Source organism: Mastigoproctus giganteus, chromosome 10, assembly GCF_048544385.1.
Source record: "Mastigoproctus giganteus isolate SK-2022 chromosome 10, ASM4854438v1, whole genome shotgun sequence".
Lineage (NCBI taxonomy): Eukaryota > Metazoa > Arthropoda > Arachnida > Uropygi > Thelyphonidae > Mastigoproctus > Mastigoproctus giganteus.
Genome location: NC_143584.1, coordinates 229,326,960 through 229,354,160, shown reverse-complemented (window position 1 = coordinate 229,354,160; position 27,201 = coordinate 229,326,960). Strand labels below are relative to the sequence as shown.

General features: G+C 37.7%; 1 protein-coding gene across 8 annotated transcripts in view; it reads right to left on the bottom strand.

Moving 5' to 3' along the window:
• Nucleotides 1-27,201, bottom strand: part of LOC150080016 (oxysterol-binding protein-related protein 8-like) — a 464,021-nt gene that overhangs the window by 42,435 nt on the left and 394,385 nt on the right. For all 8 annotated transcript variants that reach the window (XM_090383709.1, XM_090383711.1, XM_090383710.1 and 5 more), the window contains 2 exons: nt 26,170-26,366; nt 8,930-9,055 (listed from right to left, as the gene is read on the bottom strand). In XM_090383709.1, coding sequence (XP_090239835.1) covers nt 8,930-9,055; nt 26,170-26,366 — 323 coding nt within the window. The remainder of the gene's footprint in view (nt 1-8,929; nt 9,056-26,169; nt 26,367-27,201) is intronic.

Sequence of the window (27,201 nt, the reverse complement as noted above, 5' to 3'; positions counted from 1 at the left end):
AGTGGAAATCTCCAAGGCAGAATGCAGTGGTCTCAAGGGGGGGGGGGTATTTTTGGTGACTACTATCAGGGAAACAGAAAATATGTTGTGCAAGGATAGGCATGGAAAAGGTTGTTGTTATTTGGTTTTTAGGAGCATTAGCAACTAAGGCCATATTGCTCCGGGGATATGCGGTGGTCATTCCCTGACCTTTCCACATCCTCTGTATTTGGTGGTAATGGGCTCGAACCCCAGTCTAATCAAGAAGCATGTGCTACGCACTGCTGATCCTGCCCACCTGGCTACAGAGATGCCCATGGAAAAGGACCAGGGTATGACTGTCAGGGGTAAAAGTTGATGTTGTAGAGCAGATATCTTTTAAGGGCAAAAAAGGTGATATTGCTGTACATGTCAGCTACTAATGATGGCTAATAACTATGATATTAAGAGTAGAAGATCTGAGAACTTACTTAACAAGTACAAGGCAAGGTTGGGAAAAAGTTGTAAGTGTCTGCAATTCCACCCAGATGTGATAGGAGGGAGTACATGTTGAAGAGCCTTGTCAATCAATTCAGCCCTGGAGAGAACGTGCAAGGCTAATGGAGTAGAATTTTTCTCATCATGTTTTGTTAACAGGAGTGACTTTTTATAGGGATGAGACACTTAAATAGAAGGGGTGCAAGAATATTTGCTAATGCTATTGAGGTAGCGATGGGTGGGTAGGAAAACTGCTAGCTTGGGTGGAGGGGAAGGAAACAGATACTACTATTGGTACATGCAGCAGCCTGGAAAACAAGGTGGCTGGCACATCAGACCCTGCTGTGGTCAGCATGGAACAAATAAATACATGGATTGTGTTTAGTAACTAAGAGTAAGATGTGCATGTATACTTGTATGTAAACTAAATGCTAGGAGCATTGTAAATAAATTTTATGAATCTGAAGTAGATTAAGTCATCAAATTCAGACATCGTAGGAAAAGCAGAAATATGGTTTCATTCAGATATAAGTGACGCTGAATACAATGTATACAGGAAGGACAGACAGGACAGGTGGAGGGGTTATGCTTTTAGTTAAGAAGTATATTAAATCTAAGATAGTCAATCCAGTCAACATGGGTGAGCAGTACAAGATTAAGTCAGTTTGGTGTACTATAAGCACAGAGAAAACAAACTGGAGAGTAGGAGTGTGTTATAGACCTAATGACTGATGAGCATACCAAACAGCTATACAGAGAAATAGAGCAGGCCAGAAAAACAAAAATGACTCATAAGGGGGATTTTAACTTTCTGGATGTTGATTGGAATTTGTTTGGTCACTCATGAACAAGCAAGACTTGCTATGTATTTCGTGGATGTTTTTCTTTATGCCTTAAGAACAGGTGAATGTATACTTGCATGTACACCAATGATAGAAGTATAGTAAATAAATTTGATGAATTTGAAGTACTGGTCAATATATCAAAGGCAGATATTGTTGGGATATCAGAGATGTGGTTTTACACAGATATTAGGAATGCAGAATTGGAATTTGGGGAGTACAATGTGTACAGAAAGGATAGACAAGATAGGAAGGGAGGGGGATTTATGCTGTTAATTAAGAAAAACAAAATCTTAGGAAGTGCATCCAGTTGACATAGATGGACAGTGCACTGTTAAGTCAGTTTGGTGTGATATAAGCACTGAGAACGCAAAAATAACAGTAGGAGTGTGTATAGGCTTAATATGACTAATGAGTACAATGAAAAATTGTACAGATATAGAGTGGGCCAGTAAATCACAATGTCTTATAAAGGGGGATTAACTTTCCAGATATTGACTGAAACTTGTGGGTTGGTCACTCGCACACTAGCAAGACTTTTGTGGATTTATTGGATGATTGTTTTCTGCAGCAGCATGTTTGAGTGGCAACCAGAAGGGTAATACTCTTGATCTGGTTATCAGCAGTGATTATTCATGTATTAAGAATTTAAAGATAAAGGAACCACTAGGTGGCAGCCATCACAGTGTACTGATGTAGGATATATTTAAAGATATAATTACCATCAGGAGTAAAGTGAAGGATTTTTGCTTCCGTAAAGGTGACTACAGTGGTCCCCAACAGTTTTTAAATTCTGTACAGTGGGACCAACTGGTGATGTTACCAACAGCAAATTCTAAATGACAAGCATTCAAGGAATTAATCGTGGAAACTAATAGGCTTTTCATACTGTTCAAGGTTTAGGCCTAAATGGATGTCAGATGAACTAACGAGACTCGTGGCAAAGAAGAAAAATGCATGGAATGCATATAAATTATCAGGCAACACAGAAGCCTACGGCAGATATAAGCTGGTCTGTAATCAAGTCACAAAGGAGGTTAGGCAGGCGAAGGCAGATTACGAGAAATCTTTGGCAAGGGATGCAAAGAAAAACAGCAAGGACTTCTTTACTTATATAAACTCTAAAAGGAAGAGGATGAATTAGATTCGTCCACTTGATATTGATGGTTCAACTATTGATGATCCAGCTCAGATAGCTGACAAATTGAATTAGTATTTTGCATCTACATTCACACGAGTTAAGGGAGGAAAATGCCAGAAGTTTATCAAATTGTAACACTGTGCTTAATGATTTTGCAATAACTGAGAGAAAAGTGAAGGAGAAATTGTTGAAGTTAAACATAAGAAAGGCACCTGGGATTGATGTGATCTATCCAGCTATATATTAAAGGAGGCGGCAAAGGAACTAAGCAAAGCCTTATCCATAATAATGAGAGCATCCTTGATCTCATGGGAGACCCCCTAAAGATGTGTAAATGTATCTCCAATTCACAAAGGGGATCAAAGGGTGACAAGTAATTACAGACCTGTTAGTTTAACTTCTGTTATGTAGAAAATAATGAAGTCACTGGTTAAGGAAGCAATGTAGGATCATCTAGACAAGACTGCAGTAATAATTCAGACAGACACAGCGTGGGTTTGTTAAGGAGAAGTCTTGTCTGACAAATTTGATTGGATATTTTGATGTGGTCGCAAAGGAACTGGATGCAAAGAATAATTCTGATATCATATACAGGAACTCCCCGTTTTACGAAAGGGTTGTGTTCCGCAGAATGCTCTGCAAGTCAGATTTTACACAAGTCAGGGAATTTCCCCATGCTTCTGCAGCACTCTCAACTGTGCTTGCTGAATTGATTGAATCAAAAAAACAAATTTTCAACGAACATGTAAATGGAATTATTTATTGTATTTATTCAATTTTTTATCTCATGTGCTAGAAAAATTACAAAAAAAAGAGAGACGGCAGGTATAATGTCAGTAAGTTTTACCTCTTGTGCATCATTGCCAGAATCGATGTCTTCAGCTGATAAGTATGCCGCTGCGGAAGTTGAGGACTGTGGAGATTTAGAAGCCCTCAACCTTACAAAAGAACATATTAATGGATGACTGGATGGTGGCTTTTTTCTTTTCACCGTACATTTCTTTGTAGCAAGCAATCATTCACCCCTCTGTTAACTTATAAAAATTGTTTGCTATCAGGATCCATCTTCTCAAAACTCGCCATTGCTGATTCAATTTCATGAAATGCCATTGCCATCTCTCTGGTGATGAAGCATCTCAGCTCCTCACTTGGTACATCTTGAGCTTCGTCAGCACTTTCTTCTTTCACTATCACTGCCTTCAAGTCAATAAGTTCTTTATTAGATAATTCCTTTTCTTCTTCCTCTAACTCCTCCACATCTTTGGCATCAAGCTCCAACTGAAGTAGCTCTCTAACATTTACAATCTTATCTGTAACCGCTTCAATATTCTTCTTTTTCAAATCCTTCGAAGCCTTTTATGTGACGTGGGCATTTTTTTTTTCATGCGCCATTTAAACTTTTAGTAATTTCCGCCCAGACCTTATTAATGTTTAAGATGGCATGGTAAATATTGTAAAATTTCCAAAAGTCTCAATGTAAAAATTTTCTCAGTCTACTACAGACAATGCTTGAGCAAATGTTGTGCTTAAATAGTATGCTTTTAAATTCAAAGTAACACCCTGATCCACAGGTTGGATGAGTGAAGTCGTGTTTGGCAGTAGAAATACAACTCTCATGTTCTAATTGAAATCATCTAGATGCATAGGACGTCCAGGAGCATTATCTAATAGAAGCAAAATCTTGAAAGGAACATCGTTGTCTTTACAATATTTTTCAACCTCAGGAATGAAACAACATTTAAGCCAATCCTCAAAGACAGATATTGTTATCCATGCCCTCTGTTTCGATCGGAAATGCACAGGTAGGGTGGTTTTATTTATGCCCTTAAATGCACGAGGATTTCCAGAATGGTACACAAGCAGTGGTTTTAATCTGTAATCTCCTGCTGCATTAGTCCCAAGCAAGAGCGTAGCCCTATCTTTTGATGCCTTAAAACCTGGCATTGTATTTTCCTCTTTGGCAATGTATGTTTGATCCGGCATTCTTTTTCCAATACAAAGCAGTCTCGTCAACATTAAAAATTTGCTGTGTTGAATAGTCGCCTTCATCAAAAATTTTTTTCCAACACATCACAAAATTTCTCTGCAGCATCGGCACTGGTGACTTAACGCATACTTTAACATTCTGGAAACCAGTGCAATGCTTGAACCTATTAAACCACCTGTTGTTTGCCACGAACTTGGGTTGGGGTTTGCCGTACTTATCCTTAATATCTTTATAAACACTTGGTGATTTTTCTTGAATGGTCATTAGACTCAAGGGCACTCGCTTCTGAATCTGATTTTCGATCCATATTATTAACGCTGTTCCATCTTCGATATAGCACCTGAACGTTGTTTTGTGATCACAGTTAATCTTAAGTGCATTGATCTTTTAACGTATTCTTTTATACACACACTGTCCTTTAAAATAGTATTCACTGTTCAAGCAGCGAGACCTAATTCTCATTCAACAGATGACAAACTTTGTCCTGCTTCATACTTTAAATCATTTTCTTCTTTATTTCTAAATCAACTTTGTTTCATTTCCTAGCACTACCACCACTTGCACTTTCCATTGGTCACTTTCCCTTCATCATTGTAATGTGTAAATAGGAATGAAGAGAAGTTTCCGAAAATCTGAATTGTTTTTTATATGATTGAAGATTTCAGTGATGGGAAACACATTTCACAATAATAGCGTAAAAACGCACACAATTGCAGTTATTGAGATTATCGCAAATGCAATAAGATTGAGTTTAGTACAAGTTTATAATTAGATGCACGAAGAGAAAAGCCCAATAAACAGGAAAGTTCAAACTGCTTTATGGTAGTGACGTCCAGAAACATGCTTTAGAAAAATATCACAAAAGGCGTTCAAAATAGATTCTTATAACAGGAACATATGATAACGATGAAAGGGTAGTGCAATTTCCATTATAAATAGGGCCTTTTAGAGAGATGAACAGCTTAGTAATATAGCAAAATTTAACTTCCATGGACTTGGAACAAATTACAAAAAAAAAAAAAAAAAAAAACCAATGTGTTATTGGGTTTACATTACGATATTTTCATGATACCTCCTCTCCATTTATTCCGATGGGATGCAAAATGCGTTTCTACGATTTTTTTTTTTTTTTAAGTTTGCACAAGCTAGGAAAAACTTATGTAAAGTCGGAGTTCCTGTACTTAGATTTTAGGAAAGCTTTTAATACTGTGGCACATGGAAGACTACTGTACAAATTGGAGCAATATGGCATTAAGTGAAAGTTGCTAAAATGGATAAAAAGATGGTTGAGTGGGAGATGACAGAGTGGTTATCAATGGACATCGCTCTTCATGGACTAATGTTATTAGTGGAGTCCCCCAAGGTGTTCAAGCCCATTGTTGTTTTCGATATTTAACAATGATATTGATGAAGGTAAATCAGGATTAATGTCTAAGTTTGCAGACAATACGAAGGTTGGTAGGGTTGTTAATAACAGTAACGATAGTATGCTACTGCAAGGATCTGGAAAAGTGGAGCTGATGGGCTGAGATGTGGCAACTGAAGTTTAACATTGACTAATGTAAAGTACTGCATATGGGTAGCAGTAACACAAAAGTAATGTATCAACTGGATGTTACTACACTCAGCGTAGTAGAGAATGAAAAGGACCTTGGGGTAACTGTGCAGTCAGATCTGTTTTCTGAGCAGTGCAAAAAGGCTGCAAGAGTAGTTCATGGTGTTTTTTCAATGATATACAGGAATTTTGGGATAAGAGGGCGATTGTCCTCTTGTATAAAGCAATGGCAAGGCTTCACCGTGAGTACTGTACACAGGTCTAGAGGCCTTATTTTAGGAAAGATGTAGAGTTGCTGAAAAGAGTACAGACAAGGGCAACAAGACTGGTGAGTGGAACAAAGGGGTAGTGTCACCAAGAAAGGCTTAAGTTTTGCAAATTCCAGCTTCTGAAGAATAGGTACCTGCGAGGTGATCTAATTGAGGTGTATAAGGCCTTGAATAGATTCAGCAAGCTCAATGCTAATGGGATTCTTGATCGGATTACTCACTTGAGGGGGCATAAATTCAAATTGAGGAAAAACAATTGTAGCATAGATGTGTGGAAATTTGCCTTTAGCCAGCAGGTGGTGGATAGTTGGAACAAACTTCCATATGTTGTAGGGGAGGTCAGCAACTTAAATAAGTTCAAGGCAGAACTAGACAAATATTTAGAGTGAATGAACAGGAAGGGAATTTTTTTTTTTTTTTGCTGATGCTATATAAGCATGCTTTCTTGCATCGTACGCCGCTACTAATGCTCAGGTTGTTGTTTGTTTGTTTGTTATTTGGTTTTTAGGAGCATTATCAACTAAGGCCATATTGCTCCGGGAATATGCGGTGGTCATTCCCTGACCTTTCCGCATCCTCCGTATTTGGTGGTGACGGGATCGAACCCAGTCTAATCAAGAAGCGTGTGTTACGCACTGCTGCTCCTTCCCACCTGGCTACGGGGAGGCGCCACTCAGGTTGTAGACAAATTAAATAGGTATTTTGCATGTACATTCACACATGATGAATTCTTTAGGAAAGGGGATACCAGAAGTTTATCAAACTCTTATGAGGAACTAAATGACTGTGATAACTGAAAGGAAAGTATAGAAATTGTTGAAGTTCAACAATTTCTTCTCTCTCATAAAGGCACCTAGGGTGGAGGGAATCTACCCAATTATATTAAGGGAAGCAGCAAATCCTTAGCCCTAAATATGAGAGTATCCTTAGATTCAGGGGAGGTCCCTATGGAATGGAGATGTGCAAATGTATCCCCAATTCATAAAGTGGGATCAAAAAGCGACATTAGTAATTACAGACCTGTTAGCTTAATGTCTGTCACTGTTTAGGAAGTAATGCAGAACTCTGGACAGGCATGCAATTATAATGAAATCATAGCATAGATTTGTTAAGGGGTATTCTTGTCTAACCAATCTGATATTCTTGTTTAACCAATCTGATAGGTTACCATGATGCAGTGACCAAGAAACTGGATGCAAAAAATAATTTTGGTATCATATACTTGGATTTCAGGAAGGCTTTTGATACTGTTGCACATACAAAAACTGCTGCACAAACTGGAGCAATGTGGCATTATGGGCAAGTAACTGCTACGGATAAGGAATGGTTAAACAAAAGAAGACAGAGAATAGTTATCAATAGGCACCTCTCTTCGTTGACTAATGATATTAGTGGAGTACCCCAGGGTTCAGTGCTGGACCCATTGTTCTTTTTAATATTTATCAATGATATTGATGAAGATATAACAGGCTTAATGTCTAATTTTGCAGATGATACAAAGGTTGGCAGTACTGAAAACAACAATGGGCCTAACATCGAACACCTTGGGGAACTCCACTAATAACATTAGTCCATGAAGAGCGGTGTCCATTGATAACCATTCTGTCTTCTCCCACTCAACCATCTTTTTATCCATTGTAGCAACTTTCCCTTAATGCCATACTGCTCCAATTTGTACAGTAGTCTCCATTCCACAGTATCAAAAGCTTTCCTAAAATCTAAGAATATATCAAAATTCTTTGCATCCAGTTCCTTTGTGACCACATTAAAATATTCAATCAAATTTGTCAGACAAGACTTCCCCTTAACAAACCCATGCTGGGTCTGAGCTATAACTGCAGTCGTGTGGTGTTAACAACAGTCATCAGGGAGAGAGCAACAAGATCTAGGAAAATTGGGTCGATTGGCTGAGAAATGGCAGTCGAAATTTAACATTGACAAATGCAAGGTACTGCATATGGGTATAAGAAACCCCAGAGTAACTGGGTGGTGCTGCACTCAGGATAGTCGAGAAAGAAAAGGATCTTGGGTTTTACATCTAGTGCAGTTAGACACTAAATTCTCTGAGCAATGCAGACATGCTGCCAGACCACTCATGGAGTTTTGTCCATGATATACAGAATTTGGCTAGCAGGGATAAGGAGAATAAGGCCACAGTTAGGCCGTATCTTGAGTACAGTACTGTATACTGTACTCAAGATATGGTCTGGAGGGTCTCACTTTAGGAAGGATGTAGATCTACTGGAAGAGATACAGGGAACGGCAACCAGACGGGTGAAGGGAACAAAAAGGTGCTCTTCTTTAGAAAGGCTTTAGTTCTGCAAACAGCAGTCTCAAGGCTAGGCACCTGCGGCAAATCTGATTGAAATGTTTAAAGATAAATTCAAGTTGAGGTAGGATGGTTGCAGGACAGATGTGCAGAAGTTTGCCTTCAGCCAGTGGGTGGTTGATTGTCAGAAAAGGCTTCCATCTGTTATTGTGAAAGTGAACAGGTTGGATAAATTCAAAGGAGAACTAAAATTCTTGGAGGCTATCGATGGGTGAACTGTGTAGGTTTTGTTTTGTTTTTTTTGGCTGATGCTATATAAGCTTGCTTTCTTGCATCATTTGTAATTACTTCTACTATTACAATTTGTTACACAAAGTAATTTTTAATAACTTTGTTTTAATTATACTCACGCCAGTCCTTTTGTCTTTGAAAAATATTTCACCATCCCAGTGGCCTTCGAGTGTGGCTATAGCTTCTTTACCAAGTTTTATTTTTCCACTCACTAAGTTACAAAGTTCTGGTCCACCTAAAAATGGCTGTCAAAAATGATAACTTACATCATTATATAAATATATATATATATATATATATATATATATATATATATATGGATAATTTTTTTAAAGTTATTTCATTTTTACTGAAACAATGAAGTGTGGAAAACAATTTTCTCAGAATAGATCATTACTAGTTACAATAAATATTCAGCAGAAGACAGGAAGATAAAAAAACCACAACGAAAAGAGTGTTTGAATAGCTTATACTTCTGCAGTAGAGAAGTGATATGACAAAAATATCACTAATAGTATTTCTTACTTGTCACATATCAATTAAAAAAAAAAAAAAAAGCTAATCTTATGCTTGTTTGACACAGACAGTAATCTGTGGATTATACTGAATTTGCCCAATTCATTCCTGGATGGTTTCATGCAGAAAGGTTACTAGTTTTTGTATAAATCTGAAGGAACACGGAAGGTAAGGAGTTAAGGCTATCTGGGGGTTACGCATTTACTGTTTTTCCACACAAGATTTAATGAAAAAAAAAAAATGTGATCTGCTTGTAGCTTTCTCATAATAAGCAACCAGCATTTGTTGCCTAATATCACAGAACTTGGTCAGCCTACATGGATTCCATGTTAGTAAAATAATAAGAGGAGTTTACCTCAATATAGTGCGTAGAACACTTCCGTATGATACCCTCCAGAAATTAAAACGGAAAAAAACGACAACTTACTGGTAACATTAGAGTAAAATATAAATAATTAAATAAACAATTTAACACAAATCAAATCAAAACAATTAAAAATCAAATTAACGCAATTAAAAGAATCTAACGAAAATATTCAAAACTATTTTCCTTCCTGAAGCTGACAATATTTTCAATTGTCAATATGAAGCTGACAATACGTTTTGAATATTTTTGTTAGATTCTTTTAATTGCGTTAATTTGATTTTTAATTGTTTTAAATTGATTTGATTTGTGTTAAATTGTTTATTTAATTATTTATATTTTACTCTAATGTACCGGTAAGTTGTCGATTTTTTCGTTTCAATTTCTGGAGGGTATCATACGGAAGTGTTCTACGCACTATATTGAGGTAAACTCCTCTTATTATTTTACTAATATTATTATCAACGTAGAACATACTGAGTAGTACAACTCTGATTCATACTATCTAATGGATTCCATGTATACGAGCCATGGTGTTGAGATGCACACTACCTAGGATATTTGAAAAACAGTGGATATGTATCTTGATAAAGCTGATATATATATATATATATCAGATGGATGGCAAAAGATTGGTTAGCTATTTGGGGGGGGGGAACAATTCATTAGTGCAATCATATATGGTACTACAACAGATCTGCATTAAACTACATATTAAGTTTGAATGTATTATATTGTATACTAAGTGTGCACTGAAGGGGAATTTGTATTTTGAATTAGCTGAAAAACCTAGACTAACTCACCAGGAGAAAATTCTAATCTTTCTATATCAGGAAGGAATTGTATACAGACCTATAATCAACTTTAATTTAAATTAAAAAAAATAAGGTGGTTAAAAAAAAAAAAAAAAATCTAATCTTTCTTGCTCCTCAATTTATTTGAAATTAGATGACAAACATAACTGAATGTCCAACAAGGACCAGTTAAATCTCTAATATTAGTAGTGGCAAATGATACAAGAAAAAAATCCACTTTACCTATTTATCCTTTCCAATAGTTTGTCCAGTTCTTATAAAATCAATGCCATTTTGCCGTTTTTGGTGATTCACTTTGCTTATTGGAGGCTTGAAGTGGTGAAACCCATGTTTAGTCTCTAGAGCAAAGTTTCCGGCATCCACCTCCCCCCATACTTCTCCTTCAACCCATGCACTGTACTAAGTACTATAGGTTTTGATACCTTTCGTGTTTGGGGTTTTCATAAAAAAAAAAAAAAAAATGTAATTCTAATGTGCTAACCTGTGCATTAGCATCATGAATACATGGCCCCCCATGTATATTGTTCAAGCAAGCAGAAGAATCCCATCATCAATGAGTTTTCTCAAGCCATTCAAAGCTTTAAACATATCAATCAGACCACCTCATAGGTGCATAGTCTCCAGATGCTGCAATTTGCAAAATTCAAGCTTTTCTTGGTAAAAGCACCTCTTTGTTCCCCTTACCAATCTAATTGCCATTCTCTATACCAACTGCTCTACATCCTTCCTAAAATGAGGCCTCCAGAATTATCCCAATGGTCAAGATGTGGCTTGACCATTGGGATAATTACCTTACACAGTGGGACAATTACCTCCTCATCCCTGTTAGCAAAATTCCTGTATATCATTGACAAGAAATTTGCTTGCAGGAATAAGGAACGATTATTAGTGGTGTTCCTCAGGGTTCGGTGTTGGGCACATTGTTGTTTTGCACATTTATCAATGATATTGATGAAGATATATCAGGTTTAATGTCCAAGTTTGTAGATGATACAAAGGTTGGCAGGATTGTTAACGACAGTAAAGACAGTATGCTACTCCAACTGGATCTAGATAAGTTGGGCAAATGGGCTAAGAAGTGGCAACTGAAGTTTAACATTGACAAATGCAAAGTACTGCATATGGGTAGCAATAACTGAAGAGAAACATACCAACTGTGTTGTGTGGTACTACACTCACGTAAGTGGAAAAGACCTGGGGTAAGTAATTGTGCAGTCACTAAGTTTTGTCAATGATATATAGGAATTTTGCTAACAGGGACGTGATTATCCCATTATACAAGGCAATGGTCAGGCCACACCTAGAGTACTATGCACAGGTGTGGAGGCCTCATTTTAGGAAAGATGTAGAGTTGCTAGAATGAGTACAGAGAAGGGCAACAAGATTTGTGAAAGGAACAAATGGGTATTTGTTCCTCCCACTGCTGATGGGATATGAGAGGAACAAATGGGTATTTGTTCCGCTGATGGGATTCTTCCTCTTGTTCAGATTATGAACCGGAGGGGGGGGGAAGCACAGTTTCAAATCGAGAAAAGACAGATGTAGGATAGATGTGCAGAAGTTTGCCTTTAACCAGCGGGCGGGTGGTTGGTTGGTTGGTTGGTTGGTGGAACAGACCTCCTTTGTTGTGGAAGTTGATAGCCTGAATAAATTTAAAGCTGAGCTAGACAGGTACTTGGAACGAACGGAGGGGTGAAATGGGAGCAGATTTTTTTTTTTTTTGGCTGTGCTGCATAAGCTTGCTTTCTTGCATCGTACGCCTCTACTAATGCTAATGCCAGTTATTACAAAATAATATCTCAATTATTACAAAATCATTTAGTGCCCTGTTAGTTTGATAAATGTCTGGCCTCCACTTCCCTAAAGAAGTGGAGGCAAGATGTTTTTGAATGTAGATGCAAAATACTCATTCAAGGCCTTGAATGGATTGAGCATGCTGAATTCTGATGGGATTCTTCCACTTGTTCAGATTACGAACCTTTGCTGGAACAAACTTCCATCTGTCGTTGTGGAAGTTGATAGGTTAAATAAATTTAAGGAGGAACTGGACAGGCATTTGGAGGGAATGATGTGATTTTTTTTTTTTTTTTTTTGGCTGATGCATAAGCTCATATACTTGCTTTTTTGCATCACATGCCATTACTATTACTGCTACTACTCTGTCAACTACCTGAGCAGGATCATCAACAGTCGAACCATTGATATCAAGTGGACCAATCCAATTCATCCCCTTTCTTCTAGAGTTTACATAAGTAAAGTCTTTGCTGTTTTCTTGGCATCCTTTGCCAAAGGTTTCTTATAATCTGCCTTCTCTTGCCTGACCTTTTTGACTTGATTACAAACTAGTTTATATCTATTATAAGCTTTTGTGTTGCCCAATTATTTATATGCATCCCATACATTTTCTTTCTCTGCCATGAGTTTCATCAGTTCTTATGACAAATTTAGTCCTATCTTGAAGAATATTTCTTAATTTGTATGAAAAGCCTAGCAGCTTCTATGATTAATTCCCAAATGCTTCCCATTTTGAATTTACTGTTAGTAACGTCATGAGTTGGTCCTACTCTATGGAATTTAAAAATGTCCGAGACCACTGTATTCACCTTTACAAAAGCAAAAACTGCTCCCTTTACCCCTGATGGTAGGAAGCAAGCAAACCCTTAGCCGTAATTATAAGATCATCCTTGGACTCAGGAGAAGTCCCCACGGACAAGATATGTGCAAATGTATCCCCAATTCACAAAGAGGATCAAAAGGTGACAAGAGTAATTACAGACCTGTTAGTTTAATTTGTTCTGGGGAAAATAATGGAGTCACTAGTTAAAGAAGCATTGCAGGATCATCTAGACAAGAGTGCAGTAATAATCCATACACAGCATGGGTTTGTTAAGGGAAAGGTCTCACAAATTTCATTGGATACTATGATGAGGTTACAAAGGAACTAGATGTAATAAATAATTTTGATATCATATACTTGGATTTCTGGAAGGCTTTTAATACTGTTGCGTATGGAAGACTACTGTAAAAACTGGTATTAAGGGCAAGCTGCTACAATGGATAAAAGGGTGGTTGAGTGGGAGACGACAGAGTGATACTCAATGGATGCTGCTATTTGAATCCCCCAGGGTTCAGTTTTGGGCCCACTGTTGTTTTGTATATTTATCAATGATGAAGGTGTATCAGGCTTAATGTCCAAATAGGTGTGTGTGTGTTGTGTTGTTTGGTTTTTAGGAGCATTAGCAACTAAGGCCATATTGCTCCGAGAATATGCGGTGGTCAATCCCTGACCTTTCCGCATCCTCCGTATTTGGTGGTGACGGGCTCGAACCCCGGTGTAATCAGTCCAAATAGGCAGATAATACAAAGGTTGGCAGGGTTATTAATGACAGTAATGGCAGTGTGCTACTGCAACAGGATTGAGAAAAGGTTGGGCAGATGGGCTGAGAAGTTTAACATTGACAAATGCAAAATACTGCATATGGATAGAAGTAATTGCGAAATGCGGTACTACACTTAAATTGGTAGAAAACGAAAGACCTGGGAGTAATTGTGCACTCAGATATGAAGTTTTCTTGGCAATGCAGATAAGCTGCCAGAGCAGGGCATGGGGTATTGTCAATGATATTTCTCAAATATGAAAAATGGAAAATTATGGAGGAATCCCTTTAGCAATCACATTAAAGATATGTAATAAAATGAACCTAAATAGAATTGAACTATATGTAAAACCATAATAATGGTTTTACATATGGCTCAATTCTATTTAGAATACTTTTCCAAATGAGTCATATGGTGCAAGAAAACCCTAGGCTTTTGTTGCATCAAAAAAAAAAAAATAATAATAATAAATAACAATTCACTAACTAAAAGAAAAAAACTTTCTGCAATCCAGTCTAAATCTTGTCCTTCATAATTTGAATGTATGGCCTCCAGTTTTAAAATCATATATAATTTTTACCCCCATTGATTTTAATCCCACCTCCCAGAGCCTTATACACCTCAATCAAATATCTTCTACAGTGTTCAGTTTCCAAGCTCTGTAAACCTACATACTGACAACACTCTTCTGTCAATCTCACCAAGTGCCCAGCTTAGTTCCTTTCAAGAAGCTGAAGGTCGTTTTTTTTTTTTTTTTTTAGGGGCAGTTTCTATACTTGAACATATTATTACAAGTGTGGTGTTACAACTGCTTCCCTTATTATGACCTCCCTATCCCTACAAGTAAATGTTCAAAAAATCATTTAACAGTGCACCATGGGCATTCTTGCCACCTACACTACCCACAGAAATCACATCCACCTCTATAGTAGAGTGTGCAGGTTATTCTGGGGTTTCTATTCCCAAGTGCAAGACTTTGCATTTCACTGCATTAAAACACAGCTGCTACCACTTTTCTGACCATTCCTGAAGTTAGAAATGACTGACTCAGCGATGGTCAGAGAAGCTTCGCTTGACCCTGATCATTAACTACTACCAACGACGACATCTACAAATTTTGACACCAAGTCCTCTTTCCATTCATCAATGTCATTCTTTTAAGAATGTCAAAGATAGTGGTTCCAGTATCAATCCTTGGGAAACCTCACTTCTTATGCTAGCCCAATCTGAAGAATAACCATTAATAACTCTCTGCCTCCTGTTCTGCAACCATCCAGTGATCCACCTAACAATTCCAACATGTTTGAGCTTACACAATAAGCTATCATGTGGGACTGAGTCAAATGCTTTGCAGTAATATATAAAATATACATTGTTGAAATTATTTCTTACATCCAGCTCATAAGTGACTGTCAAAATAGCTAATCAGGTTGGTTAAACATGATTTTCCCTTTCCAAAACCATACTGTGTTTTCTATATGATCCTGTAATACACTTCTAATCACTTTAATTATTTTCCCTACCAGTGAAGACAGACTCACCAATTGGTATCTACCCACTTCACTCTTAGAACTGCCTTTTTGTTGGCAATAAAATGGCACTTTTCCAATCCAAGAGAATCTTTCACGAGTCCAGTGATGCTCTCAAATTTGCTTTAATGGTTCTTTGTACTCTCCTGTTACCTCCCTTATAATTACTGGGTATATTTCATCAACTCCAGAAGCTTTGCCTTTAATTTTGAAAATTTTTCTAATACATAATATTAAATATTGCTAATTTTATGCTTTTCAGCTTTACTCACACCGTTTCTCTTCACCATGAGGGGTCTTTACCAGAAACAAATTTGGCTGGACTTTTAAAAGTAAGTAAATTATTGCACTATGCAATGTGTATAAAAGCTACAGTCATGCTAGCTTTTTCCAAGCTCACGCTAAAAGTACACTTTTTTTTTTTTTAAATTACTTTATTAGGGTGGTACCTATGGACTGGATTTGTGCAAATGTGACCCCAATCCACAAAGGAGGATCAAAGGGAGACAGGTAATTACAGACCTGTTAGTTTAACTTCTGTTTGAGAAATTAATGGAGGCACTGATTAAAGAAGCACTGCAGGATCATCTAGACAAGACTTCAGTTATAGCTCAGACAAAACATGGGTTTGTTAAGGGGAAGTCTTGTCTGACCAATTTGATTGGATACTACAACGTGGTCACAAAGGAAATGGATGCAAAAAATAAATTTGATATCATATATTTGGATCTTAGAAAGGCTTTTGATACTGTTGCACATGGAAGACTGCTGCACAAATTGGAGCAGTGTGGCATTGGAGGCAAATTGCTGCTATGGTGGTTGAGTGGGAGAAGACAATAGTAATCAATGGACATGCTCTTTGTGGACTAATGTTATTAGTGGAGTCCCCCAGGGTTCAGTGTTGTTTTCTGTATTTATTAATGATATTGATGATGGTATGTCAGGCTTAATGTCCAAGTTTGCAGACAATACAAAGGTCAGTAGGGTTGTTAATGATACTAATGACAGTACACTGCTCTAACAGGATCTAGAAAAGTTGAGCAGGTGGGCTGAGAGGTGGCAACTAAAGTTTAACATTGACAAATGGAAAGTATTGTATATGGGAAGCAGTAACCCCAGAGTAATGTATCAACTGTGTGGTACTACACTGATAGTGGTAGAGTGAAAAGGACCTGGGGGTAATTGTGCAGGCAGATATGAAATTTTTTGAGCAGTGCAGATGGTCTGCAAGAGTAGCTCATGGTGTCTTGTCAATGATATACAGGAATTTTTCTAGCAGAGATAAGGAGGCGATTATCCCCTTGTACAAGGCAATGGTCAGGCCACACTTTGAGTATTGTACAGGTCTGGAAGTCTCATTTTAAGAAGAATGTGGAGCTGTTGGAACAAGTACAGAGAAGGGCAACAAAATTAGTGAATGGAACAAGGGGTTGCTCTTATGAAGAAAGGCTTAAGTTTTGCAAATTAGTGTCTGGAGGCCAGGCACCTGCAAGGTGATCTGATCGAGGTGTATAAAGCCTTGAATGGTTTGAGCATGTTCAATACTGATGGGATTTTTCCTCTTGCTCAGAATAATCGCCTGAGAGGGCATAAATTCAAATTGAGGAAAGACAGTTGTAGGATAGATGTGCGGAAATTTGCCTTTAGCCAGCGGGTGGTTGATTGCTGGAACAAACTTCCATATGTCGTTGTAGAAGTTGATAGCTTAAATAGATTCAAGGCAGAACTAGACAAACATTTGGAGTGAGTGGGTGGATGAAATGAGAGGGGGGTGTGTGTGTGTGTGTTTTATTATTTTTTTTTGGCTGATGCTATATAAGCTTGCTTTCTTGCATCATGTGCCTTTGCTAATACAGGAGACATGTTAGCCACCATATTTATTTGTGACCTGTCTTGATTACATATTTAAATCAAGACAATAACAACTGTTGATATAATGACAGATGAACTGCCAAATGAAATGCACATTACTAACCTTAGTTTGCTGATGATGTTGTCATTATCAACAAAACTAAGATCATAATGTGTACTTCAATTGGCAATTTTCTGGAATTGTAAGTTGGATTCAAATGTTCACATACGTTCATTTGTGTTGAATTCAAATAGAGAAAATAAGCAGAAACAAATGACCAACCAGAAATTGTTAAATCTTTAGGACTAAAGTAAATGAAAATCTAAACAGAAAGATGGAGGATAACTAACTCAGCCATGTTGTGAAAAAGCTCATAAAAATTCCTTGCATCATTGATGGGTCTAACTCAGGTCTTTTCTACCTGGTGTGGAAATCTGGAACAGATATGAGAAATACTTAAATTTTAGTTTTGCCCTATTCACAGATGTTGGGTGAGCCTGTGATCAACAGGATTTTAATTCTGTTACTGAGTACACTGATTGATCGTACTAGGCCTTAAACACATTGTCTTTATTTGATATCAATCACTGTATACATAGATGCTAATCTCACATTAGATTATCTCTACTGAGTAATGACAATAGCTTTAAAATTCATGCAAAATTAAATTAAGTTTTAAACCGAGTTTCTTAATTATGGAAAAATGTTTAACATTTCTCAATAAGCTCATCACTAACCCAAACATCTGGTTAGTGATAGGCTTAAGGATTTCAGCTCCCTCAGCTTAGTTATTTCTCACATGTGTTGAACAAAATACTGATTCCCCATCATACTTTTTATCCAATTAAAAGGCATGTTCCCAGTCCTTAATTCTTGCTCCTACATCAGCAGATGAAGGCATACCAGCAAAAACTCACATTTAAGTTCCTAACCCTTAGGAAGCCATCAGGCTTAATGTCGAAGTTTGCAGATGACAAAGGTTGGCAGGGTTGTTAATGACAGTAATGGCAGTGTGCTACTGCAACAGGATCTAGATAATTTGGGCAGATGGGCTAAGAAGTGGCAACTGAAGTTTAACCTTGACAAATGCAAAGTACTGCATATGGGTAGAAGTAACCCCAGAGAAACGTACCAACTGTGTGGTACTACACCACTTAAGGTGGTAGAAAATGAAAAAGATCTGGGAGTAATTGTGCAGTCAGATATGACGTTTTCTGAGCAATGCAGACAGGCTGCTAGGGCAGGTCATGGGCTTTTGTCAATGATATATAGGAATTTTGCTAGCAGGGAAAAGGAGGTGATTGTCCCTCTGTATAAGGCAATGGTCAGGCCACACCTTGAGTACTGCGTACAGGTCTGGAGGCCTCATTTTAGGAAGGATGTAGATTTACTTGAGCGTGTACAGAGAAGAGCAACACGATTGGTGAGGGGAATGAAGGGATCCTCTTACCAAGAGAGGCTTAAGTTCTGCAAATTGCAGTGGCTGGAGACTAGGCACCTGCGCGGTGATCTGATTGAGGTCTATAAGGCCTTGAATGGGTTGAGCACGCTGAATTCTGATGGGATCCTTCCACTTGTTCAGATTACGAACCTACGGGGACATAAGTTCAAATTAAGAAAGGACAGATGTAGAATAGATGTGCGGAAATTTGCCTTTAGCCAGCGGGTGGTTAATTGCTGGAACAAACTTCCATCTGTCGTTGTGGAAGTTGATAGGTTAAATAAATTTAAGGAGGAACTGGACAGGCATTTGGAGGGAATGGTGTGATTTTTTTTTTTTTTTTTTTTTGGCTGATGCTGCATAAGCTCATACACTTGCTTTCTTGCATCACGTGCCACTACTACTACTACCCTTTTTAATGCACTTCGGCTTTTCTTTTTAGCATTTGTTATTAATCAAGTTCAAGATTTCTTCTTTTCTCAATATTCTTATCATGGATTGAAGAACATCACTAAAACAGTCCCAATGTGCTCAGGAGAGTTGTCATAAAAAGAAAAATTATACTACATTTTAGATATAGGATAGAGAGGTTTACAAGTGGCACCTACATACCTAATTTCTGGAGCAAAATTGAAATACCAGGAGGACTTGTAAGGTATTAGTTCTTAATTAGGAAAGGGAAAATAGATACAGATGATTTCTTCCATAACAAATAACATCACCTAAAGGCATACACAGGCAGACCACTAAGTTTATTGATGACCATGCATACAGGAAACATGTTATTGCACAGCTGTGTAATGAAGACCTATAGACCAAAATACATCCATTGGTTAATAATCCCAGTGATCTCGTTATGTGCCAAATTGAGAGGTCTACACCCTTCACAAGATTTGTTCCATATTGTTTTGTTGAGTACAACATAAGTCAGAGAATCATCATTTTTACTGGTTTTCTTTGGCTTTTTATACTATATATTCTTTTATATTTTTAACCTAGACATCAGAAATATAAGCAACTACTCAAACTTTACAAAGTCTGAGTAACTTACTAAGACTTGAGTATTTTTGCTCTAATCTGCAAGCTAGATCCAGTCACTAGGATTCATCATTAATCTTCCATTGTGTCTATATCTACCTTTGTTTACTCCTGTTAAAATTCTAGCCTTCAATTAGCAAGGTTAGCAACTCTCTTAACTAATAAGTTGAGTTGCTAATCTATTTTTTAGTTTTATTATTGTTATTATGTTATCAATTGTAAAGTTAATTTCTAGCTGTGTATTAATACTTGGTTATAAAACAGTGGTAATGCAGTCTTGTTTTTTCAGAGATGTAGAATGTTTTACATAATCAGTTATGATGAAATAGATTATGCTTAGAAAAGAAGTAGCAATGCAACTTACACCGATAAGCCAAAACATTATGATCGCCTACCTAATATGATGTTGGTTCTCCACATGCAGCCAAAACAGCTCATACCTGGCGAGGCATGGATGCTACAAGATTTCTAAACATGTCTTGTGGTATCTGGTACCAACACGTAACCAGTAGATCCTTTAACTCGTGCAAAGTCAGTTGTTGAGACGATGCAGACTGGAGTTGCTGTTCCAACACAAACCACAGATGCTCGATGGGATTAATGTCTGGAGAATTTGGAGGCCAGGGCAATACCTGGAAGTCTTAGTATTAGTAACGGCCGCATGGTGCAAGAAAGCCTATGGCTTATGCTGCACCAGCCAAAAAAAAAAAAAAAATCCGAACAAAACAATGATAAAAACAAAAAATAAATAAAATAAACTCAATAATAATAATTAATAAATAAAAAAAATAAAATAAAAAATAAATAAAAAGGAAATTAAACCTATCATCCTATGCGCTTCCCTTACCCGAAAGTACTATCCAGATGACCTTTGAATTTCCCTAAACTGTCGGCCTCTACCACCCATGAAGGCAACTTATTCCAGTAATTTATAACTCGCTGGCTAAAATAAAACTTCCCGCAGTCCAATCTAAACATTTCCCCCGTAACTTGAATTTATGTCCCCTAGTTCTAGCATCACTTATAATCTTGAAAATTTTGTCCTCATTCATTTTACTGATGCCTCTCAGAGCCTTAAACACCTCAATCAAATCTCCTCTAAGGTGTCTAGTTTCCAAACTCTGCAACCCACATATTCGAAGTCTTTCTTCATAAGGACACCCTTTTGCCGATCTCACCAGGCGAGTTACCCTTCTTTGCACCCTTTCAAGAAGCTCAATGTCTTTCTTTAGGTGCGGTCTCCATACTTGAACACAGTATTCCAAGTGTGGTCTAACATAAGCCTTATATAATGGGATTATCACGTCCCTATCTCTACTTGCAAAAGTTCGATAGATCATCGATAGGACACCATGGGCCTTCCTTGCAACCTGTTTACAATGCTCAGAGAATTTCATGTCTGACCGTATCGTAACACCCAAGTCCCTTTCCTCCACTACTGGGTTTAGTTGAACTCCACCAAGTGAATAAGTTTTTTTGGGATTACTGTTTCCCAGGTGTAATACCTTACACTTTGTTGGATTAAAGCACAGCTGCCATTTTTCTGACCATTCCTGAAGTCTATCTAGGTCTCTCTGAAGAAGCTCAGCTTGACAGTGATCATTAACTACTCTACCAATTTTAACATCATCTGCAAATTTAGACATCACGCCCTCTATCCCTTCATCAATGTCGTTTATGAAAATTAAAAACAACAGTGGTCCTAATACTGATCCTTGGGGAACCCCACTTCTTACATCAACCCAATCTGAGGAATAGCCATTTATCACAACCCTCTGTCTCCTGCCCTGAAGCCATCCTTCTATCCATCTAAGGATTTTCCCAGTGATTCCAACCCTTTCCAGCTTATAAAGCAACCACTCATGTGGGACTGAGTCAAAAGCTTTGCTGAAATCTAAATAAACAATGTCGAAATTATTCCCTAAATCCAGCTCGTGAGTGACCCTTTCGAAATAGCGAACCAGATTTGTTAAACATGATTTTCCCTTTACAAAACCATGCTGAGTATCCTTGAGAATTTCAATTCGATCCAAATGATCCTGAATTCCACCCTTGATCATTGCCTCCATGATTTTCCCTACTACTGAAGTCAGACTGACAGGTCGATAATTTCCAACTTCACTTTTAGAGCCACCCTTATGTATGGGAGATACATTTGCACTTTTCCAATCCAAGGGAATCTCCCCAGAGTCTAGTGATGCTCGCATAATTAGCCTCAATGGTTCAATGCACTCGCTTGCCGCCTCTCTTAAGATTATCGGGTATATTCCATCAGCTCCAGGAGCCTTACTGGTCTGTAGGCTCGAAAGTTTTTTCATTAAATAATCTTGCGAAATATCATTAATTACATATTTTTTAACTTCGCTCCCACAATTTCCCATTGCCACAAAAGGCTTTTCATTTGTAAATATCGATGCAAAATAACTGTTGAGTTCATCTGCAACGGCAGCTGGTGTATTTATTACTATCCCCTTTCCCTTACATAAAGGTCCGATCGGGTTTGTCCTGCTCTTCTTGGCATTTATATATGTGAAGAATTCTTTATCCCCCCTCTTTGCTCTGTTTGCTAGTGATTTCTCATAAACTGCCTTTGCCTGTCGAACCTTTTCTGTGGCTCTATTACACATCACCTTGTAGCTGTTATAGGCTTTAGTACTTTTTATTGCTCTGTAACCTTTCCATGCCACCTTTTTCTGCTCAAGTAATGTGGCAACTTCACTATTCATCCAACTTGGAACCCTTCTCGTGGAGTATTTTTTTAATGGTATATACGCATTCAAGGCATCTGTGATTAATGTTTTAAAAGCGTACCACAGTTCAATTGTATTCATTCTCTGCGCGATATCTACCAGTTAATAGAAGCCATGTAGTACCTTAAGGCATCGTAATTTCCTTTTCTGAAATTAAAACCCATTCCTTTGCCCTTTACTTCTGCTACCTCTCTCGTCATCATCCACCGTAGAACTCCGTGATCACTTCTTGCTACTGGTTCCTCTACTGTCAGCCCTGTTATGTCATCTGATTTATGTGTGATGATGAGGTCTAGGATATTCTTTTCTCTAGTACTTTCCCTGACATGTTGATACAAATAACAGGTCATCTAGTTGATTTAAAAATTTTGTTCCCCATGTCGAGTTTCCTTCCCATTTACTCCAATCAATTAGAGGCAAATTGAAATCACCCATAATAAGGCATTGACGCTTACTTGCCCATTCCATTTGCATGTAGAGGCTTTTGTCATAATCTTCACAATCACCTGGTCTGTAGATTACTCCTACTCGCATTATACCTTTGTTTCCAACTATCTCACACCATACAGACTCTATACTAGCATGTGAAATGTCTGAACCCGGGAAAGCTATCATCGCACTCAGGCTGCTTCTGATAAGAAGCATTACCCCACCACCCCTTCTATCTAACCTATCCTTCCTAAATACATTATACAAGCCGTACTGAAACTCAACATCCCCAATTTCCGGGTGGCACCACGTCTCTGTAAGCCCTATTATGTCCGCGTTACTTGTTTTAACCAGCAGTTCGAATTCGCTCATTTTATTGACGACACTTCTAACATTACTGTATAAACAATTAAGATTTACTGTTCTTGTATATTTAACAACCCTAACACAACCCTTGAAGTTTTTTAGGCTCTCTTCCCTGATATTAGCTACCCGCTCACGTGAAACGTCTTTGTCCCCAGAACATCTAGATAATACGTCCAGTTGGGGTAACAGATAAGAACTCTTAAGGTATGTGCAAGAGTTACATTGACCAATATTATCAGATAAACGCGTGTCAGTATTACCCACATCCCCCCTAACTAGCAGTTTCCTTGAACCTTTAAGGTATCCTCAATAATACTGGCAAAAACGTTTGCACCACCTTTGTTTAAGTGTATCCCATCTCTACAAAACAAATTCCTTCTACCTACAAGTGTGGGCCATGCTGATAGAAATTTACCCCCCCCAAAAGCCTTGCAGATTCCTTCAAGTCTTGAGTTAATCCACAAGGCTCTTAACATATAATCCCTCCTATCATGTCTGGGCAGAATTGCAGACACAGACATTATGGCCTAGCTCGCGACATTTCCTCAGCATGGTCCTGTATTTTTCCAACAAATCGTCTTCCTCATGTTTGTGAACCAGTGGCGAACTATCTGGTTGGCGTGGCATGGCATATTATCCTACTGAAAGACAGCACCACCAGAGTGGAAGACCATTGCCATGAAAGGGTGTACCTGGTCAACAATGTTTAGGTAGGTGGTAGGATGTCAGAGTAACCGGCACAGTGATGACTGGGACCCAGGGTGTCCGAGCAGAACATCACCCAAAGCACGACACCGCTGCCACTAGCCTTCTTTTCGTCCCACAGTGCATCCAGGTGCCCTCACTTCCCCAGGCAAATGATGCACACACGTACCTGGCTGTCCACATGGGGGCCAACAGGAAACATGATTCATCAGACCAGATGACCTTTTTCCAATCACTCAAGGTCCAGTTTTGATGCCTGCATGCCCATTGTAGGCGCTGTTGCCAGTGAACCATGGTTAGCATGGGCACTATGAACGGCCTGCGGCTACATGCCCCATTTTCAGCAGGATTCGATGTATTGTGTTGTGACACATACTCCCGTCACCAGCATTCCAATTACCAGCTAGTTGCGCCACAGTCACCCTTCTTTGGCCATGTACCATCTGGGAGAGCCTTCGTTCATCTCGAGCATCGATGAGTTGTGGTCATCCAACACCTCGGCGGCAGTTTATGGGTTCCCCCCTCCTTGGACCGCTTTCAGTAGGTACTAACCACAGTTGACCGTGGGCACCCCATCAGCCATGCCGTTTCAGATATACTCTGACCCAGTCATCTGGCCATTATAATTTGGCCTTTGTCAAATGCGCTCGAGTCCACTGCCTTTCCCATCTGAAGAACAAGAGTAACACTGATTAATGGAGCGCAGTATCAGGTGTTTTTTATACCATGTCCCGACCCGTGCACGTGTGATAGTTCACCTGCAGTTGCTTTGATCTGATGATTTAATGACTCGTTGGTCAACGTTTTGACTTATCGGTGTACATCACATGACATCATTAGGATAATGGCCAGTCTATTAACAGCGGTGTCATGTTCAGAGATGGAGTTTTGAATATAACCATTTAACATACATTGGTTACAAAGTATTTTAATTCATATTAGCATTAGTTGAGGCATACACAGGAAAACAAGCTTATATAGCTTGCTTTCAATTTACATCAGCAAAAAAAAAAAATAAAAAAAAAACTTCCCATTTCACCAATCCACTCACTACAAATGTTTGTCTAGTTCAGCCTTAAATTTATTTAAGCTATCAACTTCCACAACAACAGATAGAAGTCTGTTCCAGCAATCAACTACCCACTGGCTAAAGGCAAACTTCCACACATCTATTCTACAACTGGCTTTCCTTAATTTGAATCTATGCCCCCTCAGGTTCTTAATCTGAGCAAGCAGAAGTATCACATCAGCACTGAGCCTGCTCAAACCATTCAAGGCCTTATACACCTCAATCAGATCACCTCACAGGTGTCTAAGTCTCCAGATGCTGCAATTTGCAGAACTTGAGCCTCTTGGTAAAAGCACTCCTTTGTTCCTCTCACCAATCTTGCTGCCCTTCTCTGTACTCGTTCTAGCAACTCTACATCCTTCCTAAAATGAGGCTTTCAGACCTGTATGCAGTACTCTATGTATACTAACCTACAAATCATTATAAGAAGAGACCCTTGGATTCAGGAGAGGATATACCTCTCTTATTCACAAAGATGGATAAAAGAGAAGCTGAACTGGGTAATTACAGACCTGTAAGTCTGATCTCTTTGCCAGAGGAAATAATGTAATCAAAAGCTAAAGAATGAGTATTTCATGGTCAATCTCAATAGGAATGCAAATGATAGACGAATCACAGTATATATTTAGTAAAGAGAGTTTGTGCCAGAACAATGTGATTAGCAATTATAAGATTATTGCTAAACATTAGATTAAACATTTGTACGTGTATATGCAAATGCACATCATGGCCATTTTAATCAAGGGCAAAAGTTATTGTTAGAAAATAGTCCAAATAAAATGAAATTTCAGAGGAATAAAATCAATAAGGCCTAAAACATCAGAGCTACAAGATGTGACGAAGACAGTTAAAAAAGATCTTTTCAGAGTAAAAAAAGTAGATAAGAAAAATTTAATACAACACAAATTACTGCACTAAGATAGCATTAGAACAGGGTAGTTGTCAATGAGGAGGGTGTTAGAGGTAATATATATAGTGTTTCATTATATACTCACATTGAGATAGGTCCAAACTCAAACTGATAGTAAATTCTGCAGAGATTCAATAATAATAATCATTTATTGCAGAAAACTGAAATAATTTTTAATTGATTAATTTCAACTATACCTTTAATTTAAATTCAATCTCTGTGCGATAACCAGTTTTTTCACACCAAATATCTACTTTTCCACCAAGTTCCATGGTCAAAGTACCAAGGAGGATACCCTTGCAGTGGGCATAAGGCATAGTTAATGTATAATCTTCACCGCGAGTAAGTAGTGACAACCTGGCTGTACCATCCAATATGGCCGAAAGAGAGTTTCCTACAAAAAAATAAAATAAATCTAATACCAGGAGGAGCCAAATTTTAACATGAAATGGCAGAATTTCAGGACAGACACTTGTAGTAACGAGCAAATATGATAAATTTACTAAAAATCTTTGGCAATTAAAATTTGAGCTTAAATTTTAGTATGTATACAAATGAGCTTAATTTTTATTTAAACAAATTAATTTTTTGGAAAAAAATCATTTTAAATATTCAGTTAACAGCAAAGCAAGTGCAGTGATCTGATGGTATATTTAATGTCCTAAAAGAAATAAATTCGATAATAATGAAATTAAACATTTCACAAAAGAAGGTGATACTAAATTGTTTCCAGTAGATAAAAAAGGATCCAATTAAAATCATTTCTATTTTAATGCATTAATGCTTTTTCTTTTTTTTTTTATTTAATTGAACAAAGCAGCAATAAGGAAATTGTGGCATTTCTTACAATAATGGTTTTACTGTTGTGAAAAATATTGATACATGGTCAGGTATATTATACATGACCATGTATCAATATTATTATATATTTTCGCTCTTCTGTCTTGACATGCTACTGGCACTATTTATTATTTTTTTAATTATCATTCTAATTTACACATATATACACATATATATATATATATATATATATATATATATATATATATGTGTAAATTAGAATGATAATTAAAAAAATAATAAATAGTGCCAGTAGCATGTCAAGACAGAAGAGCGAAAATAGTCAAAATTAAACATAATGATCGAACCAACAGGGAGGGGAGGGAAGAGAAGGATAACAAGAGTAAAAATATTGCAGCAGGAAACTCTCCAAGATAATTTTGAAAATC